The sequence below is a fragment of the Cololabis saira genome, chromosome 16 (genome assembly GCF_033807715.1).
Source record: "Cololabis saira isolate AMF1-May2022 chromosome 16, fColSai1.1, whole genome shotgun sequence".
In the NCBI taxonomy this organism is placed as follows: Eukaryota; Metazoa; Chordata; class Actinopteri; order Beloniformes; family Belonidae; genus Cololabis; species Cololabis saira.
The window spans coordinates 16,022,008-16,039,200 of record NC_084602.1 but is presented as its reverse complement, the minus strand read 5'-3'; the positions used below and the strand labels follow the sequence as shown (position 1 = coordinate 16,039,200).

The 17,193-nt window shown below is 44.6% G+C and overlaps 1 protein-coding gene across 2 annotated transcripts in view; it reads left to right on the top strand.

Annotated features, from left to right (window-relative positions):
• Positions 1-17,193, top strand: part of sptb (spectrin, beta, erythrocytic) — a 53,818-nt gene that overhangs the window by 27,689 nt on the left and 8,936 nt on the right. For both annotated transcript variants that reach the window (XM_061744305.1, XM_061744306.1), the window contains 17 exons: positions 509-811; positions 893-1,043; positions 3,043-3,913; positions 3,998-4,135; positions 5,636-6,395; positions 6,959-7,161; positions 8,357-8,447; positions 8,545-8,691; positions 11,445-11,711; positions 12,144-12,368; positions 12,703-12,792; positions 13,135-13,425; positions 14,497-14,627; positions 14,757-14,961; positions 15,377-15,600; positions 16,604-16,754; positions 16,867-17,111. In XM_061744305.1, the coding sequence (XP_061600289.1) occupies positions 509-811; positions 893-1,043; positions 3,043-3,913; positions 3,998-4,135; positions 5,636-6,395; positions 6,959-7,161; positions 8,357-8,447; positions 8,545-8,691; positions 11,445-11,711; positions 12,144-12,368; positions 12,703-12,792; positions 13,135-13,425; positions 14,497-14,627; positions 14,757-14,961; positions 15,377-15,600; positions 16,604-16,754; positions 16,867-17,111 (4,493 nt within the window). The remainder of the gene's footprint in view (positions 1-508; positions 812-892; positions 1,044-3,042; positions 3,914-3,997; positions 4,136-5,635; positions 6,396-6,958; positions 7,162-8,356; positions 8,448-8,544; positions 8,692-11,444; positions 11,712-12,143; positions 12,369-12,702; positions 12,793-13,134; positions 13,426-14,496; positions 14,628-14,756; positions 14,962-15,376; positions 15,601-16,603; positions 16,755-16,866; positions 17,112-17,193) is intronic.

Below are 17,193 nucleotides of genomic sequence, written 5' to 3'. Positions count from 1 at the left end.
ACAGGTGAGGGCACCTACCGCGAAACAGAAGTAAATCTGACTGTTTAAGTGTATAAAAAGGACAGTTTGTCCAGGAATCTGCGTCCAGTCGCTGCATCTTGTCATAATTCAACCACCGATAGATGGGAAAAGAGGAGAGTTTGTGGACCAGTTTTGTCCTGGATATCTAAATGCTGACTCAGCTCCAGTGACGTTTCTCTGCGCGGTAGACGTGACTTTTTGTTCACTTTCTGCACACTTACAAAGTTGAACTAGTGGAATTACATTGTTGACTCTCATAAGAAGCTTCAAATATGGATTTATTCAGATGTCAGTCTGCTGAAAACTGCTTTGATTCGCTTTGTTTTTGTCTCTAATTAGAGTTTACATTCCTTACCATCTAATAATAGACCTGTTTTTGTGATTAATCGGCATCCCTTGACTGAATCTGTCAGAGAAATGTAGAAATTTTAGAAGCAGAACCCTGAACATGCTGAACCTGATGATAACCGTCCTCTGCTCTCGCCAGGACAACTTTGGTTACGACCTGCCAGCCGTGGAAGCCGCTAAGAAGAAGCACGACGCCATCGAGACGGACATCGCCGCGTACGAGGAGCGCATCCAGAACCTGGTGGAGATCTCAAAGGAGCTGGAGTCGGAGCGTTACCATGACGCCAAACGGATCGACGCCAGGAAAGACAACGTCCTGCGTCTGTGGGACTACCTGCAGGAGCTCCTGAAGGCTCGAAAGAGCCGCCTGGACAAGAACCTGACCCTGCAGAGGATCTTCCAGGAGATGCTGTACATCATCAGCTGGATGGATGAGATGAAGGTGCGGCAGGGAGACGGGACGTAACCACGCTCGCCCTGGAAATGTTCACGTTCCAAACGTTCAGTTTCCATCTGTTCTCAGGCGCGGCTGATGTCCCCAGACTTTGGGAAACACTTGCTGGAGGTGGAGGACCTGCTCCAGAAGCACGCTCTGCTGGAGAACGACATCGCTCTGCAGGCGGAGAGGGTTCAGGGCGCCAGCGCCGCCGCTCTGAAGTTTGCCAATGGTGACAGTAAGTGCAACGCGGCTTTGTTTCCTCGGGGAAAACTGATGTTTTATTCATTGAAACACAAGTTAAACCCTCCTGTACACGGTATGTTTGAAGTTGGAAGAGAACGTTAAATAGTCTGATCACATCTGACGTCAGCTCCAGATCTGGAAACCTGTAATCTCTTGAATGGCCAGCAGGGGGCAGACTGTGGTCTGGCAGAGGAAGAACCTCCGGGATGACTTGCAGATTGTTGGAGCCATTAATGCCGTTTTTGTTTAGGATTTTTACTGCAAAGATGATACATATTTAAGGCAAGCAAAGACTACCCATGACCCCAAAACTAATGCCCTATAAAAAGGCCTGTTATGCTGCACTGACTCCAGACCAACGGGCACGCCATCACGCCGCATATCTGATGTCTGGTTTGGCTGCTTTTCTGCTTTTATTGTGGAAAATCCCACAATTCCCACAGTTTTCAAACCAACTTAAAGAGAAATGTTAAAATGAGGAAAACGTGAGTTTATTCTGTGAAGAGTGAAGCGTAAACAGAAGACTGCAGATTTTTGAGGGTTCACACACCGACTCAGAGCATCAGATTCATACTCTGCGGATGTCACCGACGGTTGTTCTGAGACCACTTGTGATTGTATTTGTTGAACTTGCTTAAATCTCTGGCATCTTGTGCAGATGTTCAGGTCCTAATCACCTTTTGAAGGAAACAGAGTAGCAGAGGTTAGTGGATTCCTGGTGAACTGGGGTTGATTAGAGCCGAACTGACCCGATCCCCGCCTCCCTAAAGCGCGTTGACCCCGGCTGCACCGTGGACGAGAACAAATTCGTTCAGTCAGAATAAACTCCCCTCTTTTTGTCTTGTGAGGCTTTTAAAGCTGATCTGAGATCAAGAATATGATTTTTTTTTCAGACGTTTTAAGTTTTTAATAAAATCTCTTTCTCTGTCGAGCTGCATGTCTCATACCTCGCCGCTGACCTGTTGCGTGCATGTTCAGCACCAGCCGGCGGACTGTTTCTGAGGTGAAAACGGACCCCGGGTTCTCACCTCTGCACGCAGCACCGCCAGCATTAGCAGGTTCACAGCGTAGACGAGAACCTTGGGGCTCAGAGAGTCTGTAGTCTGAACCAGAAACCTGTTGGTCGCTGCACAGCAGTGATGTTTTGTTGCGTGGTGAATGTGTTCGTTTTAAAGTTTTATGACCTGTTGACAGTACTAAAAGAATCAGGGGGGATGGTGGATTTTATCATATGGGGACAGATAATTTGTGCTGATTACAAATAATATAATATATTACAAATAATAGCAGTGACCAAAACACCTGCATAAATACTGCAGGAATGACATAGCAGCAGTTCAATGCAGCCTTCTGTAAGCTTTAAATATCCACTGGGATTACATCAAATACATCAAAACACAACAATAAAAAACAGTTTTCTGAACTTATCAATATGACTCTGTCCTTCACAGGATAAGTAAAATGGATCACTGCAAAAACTCAAAATCTTAACAAGAATATTTGTCTTATTTCTAGTTAAAATGTCTCATTTTAGTAAAAAAATCTCATTACACTTAAAACAAGACTCATCACTGGAAAAAACAACAATTTTCACCTGTTTCAAGTAGATTTTCACTTGAAATAAGTAGAAAAATCTGCCAGTGGAACAAGATTTTTTTGCTTGTAATAAGAAGATAAATCTTGTCCCACTGGCAGATTTTCCTACTTATTTCAAGTGAAAATTTACTTGAAACAGGTGAAAATTGTCAAATAAGTTATTTTTCTGGTGATGACTCTAAATGTTGAAATAGCAGTAAAACCACATTCATTGATGAAATGACATAAGGGATGGAAAGGGGGGATGGCAGTTTTACAGGGGGGATGATTTGGACCGTTTTTATTTCATCCCCCCTCAACTCCAGTACTGCCCGTTGATCAGGGAAACCCGAGGAGAGCTAGGTGAGCTTTAAAGGTGTGAATAATCCCGCTGTCGTACTCTGCTCCCTCCCCAGCCTACAAGCCCTGCGACCCTCAGGTGATCCGGGACAGGGTGCAGCACCTGGACCTGTGCTACCAGGAGCTCCGTGCTCTGGCCGCCCAGCGACGGGCCCGCTTGGAGCAGTCTCGCCGCTTCTGGAACTTCCTGTGGGAGGTGACGGAGCTGGAGAGCTGGATCCGGGAGAAGGAGCAGATCTTCTCCTCCCTGGATTACGGCAAGGACCTGACCAGCGTGCTGGTGCTCCAGAGCAAACACAGCGCCTTCGAGGACGAGATCGGGGCCCGGCGGGCCCACCTGGCCCAGGTCCTGAGCGAGGGGGAGACCATGATCCAGGAGCAGCACTTCGGCTCCCCGAGGATCCAGGAGAGCCTGGACAGCATCCGGCGGCAGTGGCAGCAGCTGGAGGAGCTGGCCGCGTTTCGGAAGCAGAACCTCCAGGACACGCAGACCTTCTTCCAGTTTCAGGGAGACGCTGACGACCTCAAGGCCTGGCTGCTGGACGCCAAGAGGCAGATGAGCAGCGACGACGTGGGCACCGACGAGTTCACCACTCAGCGGCTGCTGAAGAGGCACAACGGCCTGAAGAATGAGGCAGTGAAGAACGGCGCCACCATCGAGGCTCTGTCCAGACAGGCCAACGCCCTGCCGGAGGAGCTGCAGAACACCCCCGACATCCAGCGCCGCCTCAAGGACATCAAGGACCTTTACATGGAGCTGCTGTCTCTGGCTGACCTGAGGCAGAAGAAGCTGGACGACACCATGTCCCTGTACACCGTCTTCAGCGAGACGGACGCTTGCGAGCTGTGGATGGGCCAGAAGGAGACGTGGTTGGTGGACCTGGAGGTCCCCGAGAAGCTGGACGACTTGGAAGTGGTCCAGAACAGGTGCGCGGGGGGGGAGACGGGGCCGCTGTGCAAACGTGAGAGAACGATTCTGTTGTTTCAACTTGAGCTTTTTGTGGTTTGCAGGCTGGCCATGTTGGCTCAAGACATGTCCCACATGCAGCTGAGAGTCGACGACGTCAACAAGGCCGTGAAACAGCTGGAGGACAGCAGGCACCCTCGTACCAAAGAGGTCAAGGACTGCCAGGCGCGGCTGAACAAGAGGTACTTTTAACCAACAATTCTTTTTCTTTTTTTTTTTTTTTTTCAACAATATGTTTATTGGCTTTTTTCATTAAATATACAGAACAGACATCCATAAAAACCCTCCCTCCCCTCCCCAATAACACAACATTCTCAGTAAAAATGTTAAATAAAGAATATAGTTATGTACATACACACAAGCCTGCATATACATACATGCATACACATATGCACATATACTCATATGTACATATACATGAGGAAATTAAATTAAAAAAATAAATAATAATGGAAGAAATGAGTAAATACAAATAAAAAAAATAAGAATTAAAAGTAAATAAATAAATAAAAAATTTTAAAGTAAAAATAAAATATATTTAAATTAAATAAATCATAATTATCAGTCATCATTCTGTTTATGTTTCACAGCCAAGTTATTATTTGCACCTGAGTTACCTTAGCTGGAGTACACTTTCACAAGTAATTTTCTTTTTCTTTTTAACCCTTTATTTACCCAGGCAAGCAATTTATGAACAAATTCTTATTTTCAAATGCAGCCTGAACAAAGAGCATAAGCACTTTGAGGGGAGAGGGGAAGGGAAGTGCTAGAAATAAAAAACAACGTTATAACATAATAGCATAATAACAGTACAATAAATATGTACAATAAATATAAATACAAAAACATTAAGACAATGGGATGTAGCAAGTCGGCCTGATCAACAAGAGTGCAAGAGTCAACTGTAATTTGTTGCAGAGTTGCATTTTGTTTGAAGACAGAGTGTGATATGAGGGCAGAGAGTTTGAGAGAGTTTTGTAGTGTGTTCCAGTCATTAGCTGCAGCAAACCGGAAGGCGCTGCGACCAAAGACTGTACAGGTTTTGGGGAGGGGGAGTTTAATGAAATTACTGGACCTCAGATTGAGGGCAGAGGGTGAAAAGGGAAGAGAGGTAGAGAGGTGTTAGCCAAGTATGGTTTTGTAGATGAGCACGAGCCAGTGACGGAGCCGTCTGGTATGGAGGGATGTCTAGTCTACCAGGTTATATATGAATGAATGAATGATTTTATTTTCGTGTCCGGACATTTAAATGACCCATCCCTCATGGGATTACACAGACACATTAATTACATCAAAATATAACATTCCGGTGTGTAAACCACCTACTTCCAGCTACAAATAATAATAAAATTATAATTATAAAAATAATAAAATTAAAACAAAATAAAATAAAATATCCCATGCTAGAAAATGAACAAAAAATACAAAAAAAATACAAAAAAATACACCCACAGATATATAAGTCGCAGTGGTGAGTGGTGAAGGAAGCGCCAGTTGCAAAGCAGATGGCGGAGTGGTGAAGAGTATCCAGTTTCTTGAGAGTGGGTTGAGATGCCATCCTGTAGATGGTGTCACCACAATCAAATATGGACAGGATGGACAGGATTTCAGCTGTATATTCAGGAAAAGAAATGTCTTTGTGCAGAAATACGGTGGTGTAACGATAGTTAAACCTCTTCCAGGTGGGAGGCCTTCAAGGCCATGGTGGAGGACAAGAAGAGGAGGATCGACTCGGCCGGGAGTCTGCACAACTACGGCCTGGAGTGCGACGAGACGGAGACCTGGATCAAAGACAAGACGCGGCTGATCGAGTCCACGCAGGAGCTGGGCAACGACCTGGCGGCCGTCATGACCATCCAGAGGAAGCTGTTCGGCATCGAGAGGGACTTAGCCGCCATCGACGGCAAACTCACCTTCCTGAGGAGCGAGGCGGACCAGCTGGCCCAGGACCACCCGGAGAACGCCGCCCACATCTTGGCCCGCCGAGGAGAGCTGGACGCGGCCTGGGACGCTCTCAGACAGACCCTGAAGGACCGGGAGGAGTCCCTGGGCGAGGTCAGTAAGCTGCAGACCTTCCTGCAGGACATGGACGACTTCCAGTCCTGGCTCTACAAGGCCCAGAAGGCCGTGGCGTCGGAGGACATGCCCACCTCCCTGCCCGAGGCCGAGGAGCTGCTGAGCCTGCACGACGCCGTGCGCGAGGACATAAGCAACCACGAGGAGGACTATCACCGCGTCAAGGACACCGGGGCCCAGGTGGTGCGGGACCAGGAGGACGACCCCCAGTACCAGCAGCTGGAGCAGAGGCTCGCGGGCCTGGGCCGCGGCTGGTTGGAGCTGCAGAAGATGTGGGACAGTCGCAAGAACTTCCTGGACCAGGCTCTGGGCTTCCAGCAGTTCCTGAAGGACGGCAAAGCCGTGGAGGCCATCCTCAACAACCAGGTACTGACTAGTACAGGGATCAGCAACCCGCGGCTCTTTAGCACCGCCCTAGTGGCTCCTGGAGCTTTTTCAAAAATGTTTGACCTTTTTTTTCTTTTCTTTTTTTCCATTGTTTTTCCTTTTTTCTCTTTTTTTCCTTTTTTCTCTTCTTTTTTTCCTTTTTTTCTTACTTTTTCCTTTCCTTTTTAATTTCGACATTTCAACTTTTTTTTCTCGAAATTTTGACTTTTTTCTCGACATTTCGACTTTTCTCGACATTTCGACTTTTTTCTCAAAGTGCACAATGAAAAAAAAAAAGTCCCTCCAGTTATGATTGATATAGATACATGCAGCATGTGTTGCCTTCATTCTAAGGCTTATACAAGACTTTTCATTTTTTGCGGCTCCAGACATATTTGTTTTTTGTGTTTTTGGTCCAATACGGCTCTTTCAACATTTTGGGTTGCCGACCGCTGGACTAGTAGGTCTACCGAACCGGTTAGCCGCTCCGTGTCGTAGTCAGCTCGTTTTTCTGCTGTTTCCCGTCTCGTAACTCAACCCGGCGATGGCTGTTTTCGTTTCAGGAGTACACACTGGCCCACATCGACAGACCCGACACGTTAGCGGGGGCAGAGCAGGCTCTGAGGAAGCACGAGGACTTTTTGATCACCATGGAGGCCAACGAGGACAAGGTGGACGGCGCCCTGCAGGGCGGACAGCAGCTGGTGGACAGAAACAACCTGTACTCCGGGAAACTTCAGGACAAGATGGACGCCATCAGGGACAGGTCAGTCGTCCAATAATGTTTCCAGATGCCAACTTTCAACCGGTGTCCAAATAGATAATACATTGTTATGATTAGGGCTGGGGATCGATTAAAACGTCAAGAATCGATTCGATTCCAATTCTTAAGATTCAGAAACGATTATCACGCTTTGATTCGATCCGATTCGATTCCGATATCAATTTGGGTTAGTGTTATTAAAAATGTTTTTCAGCTGTTGCATGAATTTTATGACTCTGTAGTTATGCAAAATATTAATACTAGTATTATATTGAAATTCAACAGCAAGTATTTGCAGCTAATGATGCTGTAAGGACCAATCAGCTCCCAGAATACTGATAGAACTGCTTTCAGAAACATTGTGTGGCAGAATTACCAAACAGATCCAGGGCAGCAAACAGGCTGGATGAAATCGGTTTTATTTTTTCCAATTTTTGAGAATTTGGTTTTTAGCATTTTTTGCAAATGTAACCGCAAGACAGTATATAAAGCACAGAAATATAGACAATTTATGCAATTATAACTGAAAACTTTAATGTTTTCATACTTTTAAACATATTTAAAGGCAAAAACATGGCACTAGTTATGCTCGTGTCCAACAAAACTTTCCTTTTTTGGGAATAAACAAAAAAGTACCAAAAGTTGTAATGTAATGATGAAAGAAAAAAAAGTCGATCTTTAGGAATTATGAGAATCGATTTAGAATCAGAAAATCTATTTTTTCAACACAGGCCATATTTGGTCATGTTCCTGCACACTATGAATGAAGTGTTATCTCTGGCTAAATGTTGGACCGTACACGTCAAACTTTTGATTGACAGCTGTAGTGTGGACTATTGTGACTTTTGGACACCGGCAGAAGCCTCTCAGCTTGTGCGGGACGTCTTTCCACCTCAGAAACCGTCTCTCTTATCTCTGTACTGTTAACAAGAGGCTGCTGGGAGGACATGGGAGCCGCTCCCATTACCTCCCCGTATTCAATTTGGCAATAATGGATATTGATCTGTAAGTGAGTCATCTTCACATTAAAGCACAAAAAAAATAAAAATCGAAAAAACAAAACATGGTTTCTCCTCGGTGGAGGAGGAGCAGACGGGTGCACTGCATCTTGTTTTTGAATAATGTCCCAGTTAAAAGTAGATGTCTGAAGCTGCATTTTAATGCACGGTGTGCCCTCGGCTTTGTGTTCGCTCTTCAGGCATAACAAGAATAAACGACGAGCCGAGGAGGTGTCGGAGAAGCTCCGAGATAACTGCGACCTGCAGCACTTCCTGCAGAACACTCAGGATGTGAGTTCATGCCGTCCATCTTAGTTATTAGCTTCATCATTCTAAATAAAGCCACTTTAACTAACCCGTGTGTTCTTTCTCCCCGTCGCTGCTTCAGCTGACCGTGTGGATCAATGAGAAGATGCTGACGGCGCAGGACACCTCGTACGACGAAGCCAGGAACCTCCACAGCAAGTGGCTCAAGCATCAGGCCTTCATGGCCGAGCTGGCCTCCAACAAGGACTGGCTCAACAAAGTGGACCAGGTCAGCCAAGGCTGGGTGTTGTTTTTAAACTCAGAACTTCTCTTGGTCTCAAACAGGGTTGTCCCGATCAGGATTTTTTCACTCCTGATCCGATCCCGATCACTTGAGTTTGAGTATCTGCCGATCCCGATTTTTCCCGATCCGATCACTTTTTTTGGCTCCCGATACATTTCCGATACTTTTTCCCGATCAGATACATTTTGGCAATGAATTAAAAAAAGAAAAAGAAAAAAAAAAGGAGAGCAACATGGACATATATTTCAACAAAGCTTATCAGCACTGGTGCCACAAAATTAAAAAAAAACATGAAATTGTAAACTAAAACAAAAAGTTCAGAATAGTGCAATAACAAAAATAAATAAATGTAACTTCAAAAGAGGTAGTTGAATGACATCCAGTCAAACTCACAAACACAAGAAAATTAAAATACTTTTTGGCTTAACCTTAGTGCAACATTCTGAATGGCATGAAGCAGCAGCTTAATGCAACATGAACATATATAAAATTTCACAATTCATACAATGGAAGTGCAACGATATATAAAACGATTCAATATAAATTAAAAACATTAATATCTAGGTATGTCCCGATACTTTTTTGGCCAATACCGATGTTTTGAAAATGCCGTGATCGGGCGGCCGATCAATCGGGACAACACTAGTCTCAAACATTTTCTTTCAAATCCATGGTTTTGCTTATTGGGACATGAGCTGGCACTAACGAGGTCTAGTTACCTTAAAGCTCAGAAGGAGAACAACACATTACACTGTTTTGATATTTATTCGGACCATCATCCCTCCACCGTTGTGGTTGACAGTTAGGGTGAAGGTTTGGTGCTGTTTGTTACGACCAAACGTCCCCACTTTGATCTCTTTTCTCCAAACAACAGTGGACCCACTCAGACCTGGCATTATCATGCATCCTGGGAAATCCGATCAGATGTTGCCAGCAGTTAGTGTTTATGTTCACACCTGGCAATAAGGCGTGCACCCAGACGTGAATAGAGTTATCAGATCTTGTGAGCGCAAACTTCCAAATGCAAATATGGGTCATTATCTTTTAATCGGCCAGGTGTAACTCACAGGACCTCGCTAACAAGACCAAAAAAGAAATTCATGTGCAACAAGTCATTGCTGAATGCATCCCAGGATGTCTCTGTGTTCAGACTATGACGAGAATGTGTCCCAGACCTTTAACTGTGTCCTAGGTGATCGAGTCTGGATGTGTCCTGGAATAGTTCAGGTCCATTAGCGTCGGCCGCTTGTGATCAGATTTCCCAGGATGCATTTTAATGCCAGGTGTGAACATGGGTCCTTGTTCCAGGAGTCATGGGCTTTGTTCAGATGCGAGCGCCAGCCATCTTACTTCCAGCTTGAGGCTCACGAAGAGCTAAGATTCACCGCAGTTCCTCGACTGGCAGTTTTTGCACTTTTTCTGAGCTTTGCAGTCCGAACTTGATTTTCATAAGTCTGTGGGTTAAAAGCTGCAAGATCTTTGTAACAATGTATTATTCAGGTTTTGAGATAATATCTAGTATATAGGCCCGTTTTTAAATTCTGGTGCCCTAACCTTTCGGTTATCATCTCTGAATTATTTTAGGGGAAAGTTAAATAAACGCTTGCGCTTTACATGTTCAAGGTCAAATTTATTTAATTTCACTTTGAAAGACAACCCAGGTTTACAAAAGTTCTGAATAAAAGTAAAAACGAGTTTAAAGTCGCTCTTTTTTTTTAAAAGATGAGTTACTTCCGTCATCGCAGAGGCCCAAGTGTGTCCGAGTCTGGACCTGTGGACTGCAGGGTGCAAGGATGCAGAAGATCACACCAATAAGACGGAGCCAGCTCATTTAAAACCATTTAAAACCTTAAAAACTGTCAGTAAAATCTTAAAATCGTCTCTAAAACGAGTGGATGCTGAACCGGAGAGATGACCTCTCGTTTCCTGATGTCAGCTACACTGGTACAAATATTGTGCTTGATCTACTTTTTGCATGAGATTATTATGTAGATCAGGAAAGACTAGTCTTTGTATAAACTACTTAATTTTATGTATGTAAATAATACATTTTGCAAGTACAGTCAACTTAATTGTGTTAAGTTGACTTTATTTATCAAAATTAAGTTGACTTTACTGCACTGCACTTTACTACTTGCAATTGAATTGATTTTGTACATACTAAAAATTAAGTAGTTTATACAAAGACTTGATCTACATAAAAATCTCGTGCGAAAAAGTTGCCTTCATTTTTTTTTAAAGTAGATCAAGCAAGATATTTTTTACTTTGGTTGTTCTACTTAAACAAATAAAGCATGTTTCATCTAAACGTTGGTCACGTAGGTGATCTGCCCAATAGATTAAAATTGTTAAAGGAAAAGTAAATACAACAAGATCATTGGTTGTTGTTTGTGTCTAAATGAAAAGATTGCCTGGGATTCACATAAATACTGCTTGTTAAGGAAAAAATGCACAATGTCTTGTTTTTTGAACCAATGCAGATTAAGTTCATAACTAGATGTATTCAAGTAAAGCAACAAACTTCATTCTTAATTGTTAATATCACAGATTTAAATATGTTATATTTACATGCGCTTAGATTTATTTTTTTCAGTGTAACAGACGAGCTGCAGCAGTTTGCAACAAATGATTCTGAAGAAGAGTTGGTTGATCTAAACCAGCATTTAAGACGCCCTGGAAAGTCTCTCTCGTGCAGATCTCTGACGACAGGCTTCCCTGTGTGCTTCTTGTGTACTCAGGAGGGTCAGGAGCTCATGCAGTCCAAGCCCGACCACGAGCCTGTCGTGAAGGAGCGTCTGGCGCAGCTCCACGAGCTCTGGGACAAACTGGAGTCCACCACTCAGGAGAAGGCTCGGCTGCTGTTCGACGCCAACCGTTCGGAGCTCTTCGACCAGAGCCTGACCGACATGAAGAAGTGGCTGGGCGTTCTGCAGCAGCAGCTGCAGAGCGGAGAAGAGGATGTCAAAGACCTGACCAACGCTAACATCCTGCTCAAAAAGCACCAGGTCTGTGTCGCCTTACAGTGTGTCCGAACTTTAGACTTGTTTGCTCCTTTTGTCTAATTTTCTTCTTGCTTCTGATTTTTAGCTGGAAATGTCATAACTGAAATGAAAACTGCACAGTTGTAGCTTCATCTCATGCTCTTTCTTTGGTTTAGATGTGAGCAAGGTTGCATCTGTACTTATTGTTTAACAAAGGAGAAAAAAAAAGTCACTTGTCTGAAGGAAAAACTACAATAAAATCATGCTCAAGTGCTGTTTTTAACTCAATTTGTTCTATAAATGTAGATCATTTAAAACTGTAGTTTAGTTTCACACACAAAAAAAGGGAACTAGTTTGGGTGGATTTATCGTCCTCTGCATCCTGATGAGGCTGTTGAAGGGCCATTCATCTTTTTTCTCCAACCACCCCCCTCTCTTACCCCCACCCCGCACCAGATGACGGAGAACCAGGTTCGTGACCGAGCGCGGGAGCTGGAGGAGCTCCAGGAGGCCGTCGTCAAGCACGGCGGAGCGAGGGAAGACCAGCCGGAGCTGGAGGCGGAGCAACAGGCCCTGCAGAGCGAGTTCCAGCAGCTCGTCACGCCGCTGGCCCAGCGCAGGGGCAGGCTGGAGGCCGCCAAGGCCGTCCATCAGTTCTACAGAGACCTGGCCGATCAGCTCGTAAGCCCGGATCCAATTTCAGAGCACAATCCGAGTGTCGAGACCCCGAGAATGATTGAAAACACAAAATTAGAATAATGAGGGACAAATTTTAACCTATTCAGAGGTTAGAAGTGAGTGGCTCTCTGCATAATGAGTGAGCGTGCACTTACGTGTCGTATCAGCTCTAATTAAGCCGATGGGAAGTTTATTAATGATGGTTATTGAACAAACACCTGGACTTTCTGTCCTTTTGAATTAAGAGGAAGGATTTCTCATATTTGTTCCACTTCATTCTGTTTTTTTTTGTCTCCTTATCGCCACAATCTGCTCTTTCCTCTTTTTTATCCTGCAGCTCTGGATCGAGGAGAGGATGCCGCTGGCAATGTCACAAGAGCATGGCAACAATCTCCAGACGGTGCAGATGCTGTTAAAAAAGGATCAGGTGAGGCTTTGTCCGAGCGAAGGCTTTGCTTTTGTGCTGACTGCCAGTGCTGCTGCATCAACTCATGCGACTTTGACTTGCTTAAATTGGTAAAATGGCTTTGACTGCTCCCCAGAGGCTAGAGAAATCAAAGAAATCTCCTAAAATCTGTGTTTACACCATTATACGACAGAGACAAGGCTACAAATACTCTGGGAGCAGAGGGCGTTTGGTAATTTTCCAGAGTCTTGACCTGAAAAATGATCAAATTGTGATTAATTCAACCTATCAAATAAGTACTTGCTTCAGCTGCAGCAGTGGTGTAAGTGAGGGACGTTCACCGGTTCCTCTGTTGCCCGTCAGACGTTGCAGAGGGAGATCGAGGGCCACCAGCCTCGAGTGGACGAGGTTTTGGAGCGAGGGAGGAGGATGGCAGCTGCCGCCGGCGCCGAAGGCGGCCCCGAGGAGGAGAGGATCACGGAGCAGCTGAAGGAGCTGGAGGAGGCGTGGGCCAGGCTTCGGGATGAGATGGCCAAGCGCCGCGAGCGTCTGGCCGGCTCCAGCCTGGTCCAGCAGTATTACAACGACGCAGACGAGGCCGAGGCCTGGATAGGGGAGCAGGAGCTCTACATGATCGCAGATGAAAAGCCAAAGGTGAGAAACGAGGAAAAAGTTTAATTAACTATATATTAGTTGACTGAAAACCATTTGAGATAGAAATTATGTTCTTGAGGTTTTTCCCCGAAGTGGTCTGCATCACACCTGATTCAGAGGATTTCACATTCCCCTCTGCGCCACTGTCACGTGGGGTCCCGCAGGGATCAGCACTTGGTCCTCTGCTATTTTCTCTGTATCTGCTGTCCTTGCTTTTATCTTTAGGAAACATTACTTTCCATGGCTATGCAGATGATACTCAGATCTATGAGCCTCTAAAGTCGGAGGATTCGTAGTACAGCGAGCTGGGGGCTTGGATGGCTCTAAAGCTCTTCAATTTGAATGAAAAGAAGACAAGTGATAATGTTTGTTCTTAGTGACAAAAATCGATCTCATCCTGTGGATATTCAGATTCAGATTCAGAAAAACGTTATTTATCCCCGAGGGGCAATTTCAAGGCAACTGAGCAGCAAGACGTTGAAGTATAAAATAGGATAATAAAATAAAATAAAATAAACAGATAAAATAAACAGATAAGTGGGGCGTGTTTCATATGTACAAGAAATGTGCAAAAAATGTACCAAAAATATATAAATATAAGAATGTCAGAAAAAATGTACATTAGAGTGACTGTGGTATAAATAAAATATACAGTGTAAAGTGGCAATGTAAAGTAAAGTGTCGAGTGGAAGTAAACAATATAGGCCCCCTAGCACAGTATGAGAAGCATTCTGGGGGCTGCCATTCATATGTTCAAGCACTTTGATCGGTGTTTGTTGTCTGAAAAGTGCTTTATCAATAGTTTATCAAAAGTTTCACTTGGATAAATATCTAAAAATCACATCTTTTTAATCAGAATTAAAGTGATACAAGTGGATTCATAAATGTGAATATTTATAAACGTGATTATACAGTTGTGGTTTTCTTCAATTAAGCTGATTGGGTTTTTTTTAAGTGGCCCTCCCGGTTTGGAGTGGTTTGTTTTGCTTCAGTGGGAGCTCTCATCTCCCTTTTCTTTTTTTCCCTTATGTTTTTCATACATGTTAATTGTTTGCCCTCTCATCTTTTCAGGATGAACAAAGTGCCATGCTCATGTCGAAGCGCCACATGATCCTGAAGCAGGCCGTGGACGACTACGGCGACTCCATTCAGAGGCTGTCGGACCAGGCCCAGAAGATGTTTGCAGAGGACCATCCTGACGGGTCTGTGCTTCTAAATCTGGACGTGTGAACCAGAAAAAAAAAAGAAGAGATTTAAACTCATTGAGATGTTAATCACATCCCTCAGTCGTGGAGTAAACGCTCCTCCGTTCTCTCTTTTTGTTTTTGCAGCGAGGAGATCATCCGGCGACAGGGTCAGGTAGATAAGCAGTACGCGGGCCTGAAGGAGCTGACAGAGGACCGCAGGAAGAAGCTGGACCACACCTACCACCACTTCCTGCTGAGCCGAGAGGTGGAGGACCTGGAGCACTGGATCGCAGAGAGGGACGTGGTGGCCTCCTCCCAGGAGATGGGTCAGGACCTGGACCACGTCTCGGTACGGTGCACGCAAAAGAGACAGAAACTCAGAGAAAAACACTCAATACAAATATTACTGTTGTTGCAGCTTCCATTCGTCTTTTAAGGGGTGTAAAATTCATATTTTCACAATAAAGAAGTGTAGAAACTGCCGAAAAGGGTCACGGATTAAGATTTGAGTCTGCGGATCGTGTTGACTTTCTGAGCCGATTGCTCTGCAGACACAATTTCACAGTTATGGTTCATTTTCAGCACCCTGCAGCTTTTCTCCGTTATCTTCAGTTTTAGATAAGACGGACGAGGAAGTCTTTATTTAACCTTTTCTTTTCTCACAAAAATAATTCCTGAAAGTCCTAAGTTTCCTCCTGCTTTCATTCCAATAAAAGAAAAACAACAAAAACAACAAAAAGCACATCTTCCTTTTGTACCGGCAGCTTCTGAGGGATAAGTTCAGAGACTTCGCCCGGGAGACGGGGATGGCTGGCCAGGAGCGGGTGGACTTCGTCAACCAGACCATAGACGAGCTGATCGAGTCCGGCCACACCGAGGCGGCCTCCCTGGCCGAGTGGAAGGACAGCGTGAACGAGAGCTGGGCCGATCTGCTGGAGCTCATCGACACACGCGCACAGCTCCTCACAGCATCTTACGAACTGCTTAAGTGAGTGGAAAGAAATGTGAGGTCGTGTCCGGGCCTGAACTTTGACAGACGGGGGGTAGTGATGGGCGGTATGGACTAAAAAATGTATCACGATAATTTCTGGCATTTATCGCGATTACGATAAAAATGACGATAAAAAAAATACCAATTCAACTCCATCTTTTGTAACTATAAATCTATCACCACATTCAGTCTTTGGAGCCCCCAAAACACTGCTCTAGAATAATACTAAATACTACTAAACCAATTCAATTGAATTAATAAAAAACAATTAAATGAGTACACCTGTACTGCAAAACTCTAATGACTCAAATGAAACAAGTTTGAAATGTAAGAACAGATTCAACATTTATTCAAACTGTATGGCTTAAACAGTGGGATAACAGTGCAAACAGCAAACGTACCATTGTCCTTCAAGTTTTCTTAGCCTATAAAATCACAAAGTAGAATAAAATACAACCTGATAAATAAAGATAAATAAACAGGACAAATAAATAAAAGTTCACTGAAAATAAAATCCAATCAGTGATGACCTCTTCTAATATAAATAAAATGTGCAAATTAACCTGTGGTTGGAACATGTCACAAATTAGATACTATTGCAATTTTTTTTTCCTTAATAGTCAAACGTTATATCAAACATGTAACAACCATTTCCTTCTGTTTTTGCAGACTCTGCACATAATAGATGATGTTTGCTTTAAATCCAAACCAGTTCCAGATAACGGAGCTGAAGCCTCGTTTAACAGCGAGCTCCTCGCTCTCAGATCCGCCTTCCGCCATGTTTGTTACACAAAAACGTCATCAACGGGAATTTATCGTTTTTACCACGAGATGACAAATTCTCACAGTGGGGAATTTTTTTGACGGTTTATCGTGAACGGTAAAATATCGCCCATTCCTAACGGGGGGGTGTAAAAGTCTGGGTTGTGACTGAAGACCCCCCGAAAAATCTGTATGAGGACTGTGAAGACACTCACGAGTCCGATCTCCTTTCTCCAAGGTACTTTGACGATGGGAAGGAGCTGGTGACTCAGATCCAGGAGAAGCAGAAGGAGCTGCCAGAAGACGTAGGGGAAGATTTCAGCAAGGCCGAGTCCTTTCACCGAATGCACGCCTCCTTCGAGAGGAACATCACCGCTCTCGGCAACCAGGTACAACACGACTTATGGGCTCCCTTTATCCAGGAGCGGTTGAAGCGCTTCCATCGGTTTCAGAGCGCTGCGACTAGCCCAGCTGCTTCACCAGATTCCCTTTGCCCCCCAGGTCCAGCAGTTCCAGGAGACGGCCTCCAGGCTTCACGCCCAGTACGCGGGAGACAGGGCGGATGCGATCCAGGCCATGGCGAGGGAGGTGGCGGAGGCCTGGAAGGGCCTCCTGGATGCCTCGGACGGCCGCAGGACGCAGCTTTTGGACACGGCGGAGAAGTTCCGCTTCTTCAGCATGGTGCGGGACCTGATGGCCTGGATGGAGAGCATCATCCAGCAGATAGAGACACAGGAGAAGCCCAGGTGAGCATTCGTATTCATAGGATTCATAGGTGTAAATTAGATGGTTTCAAAAGGAATATCCACCTTATTAAAGGCAGAGTAA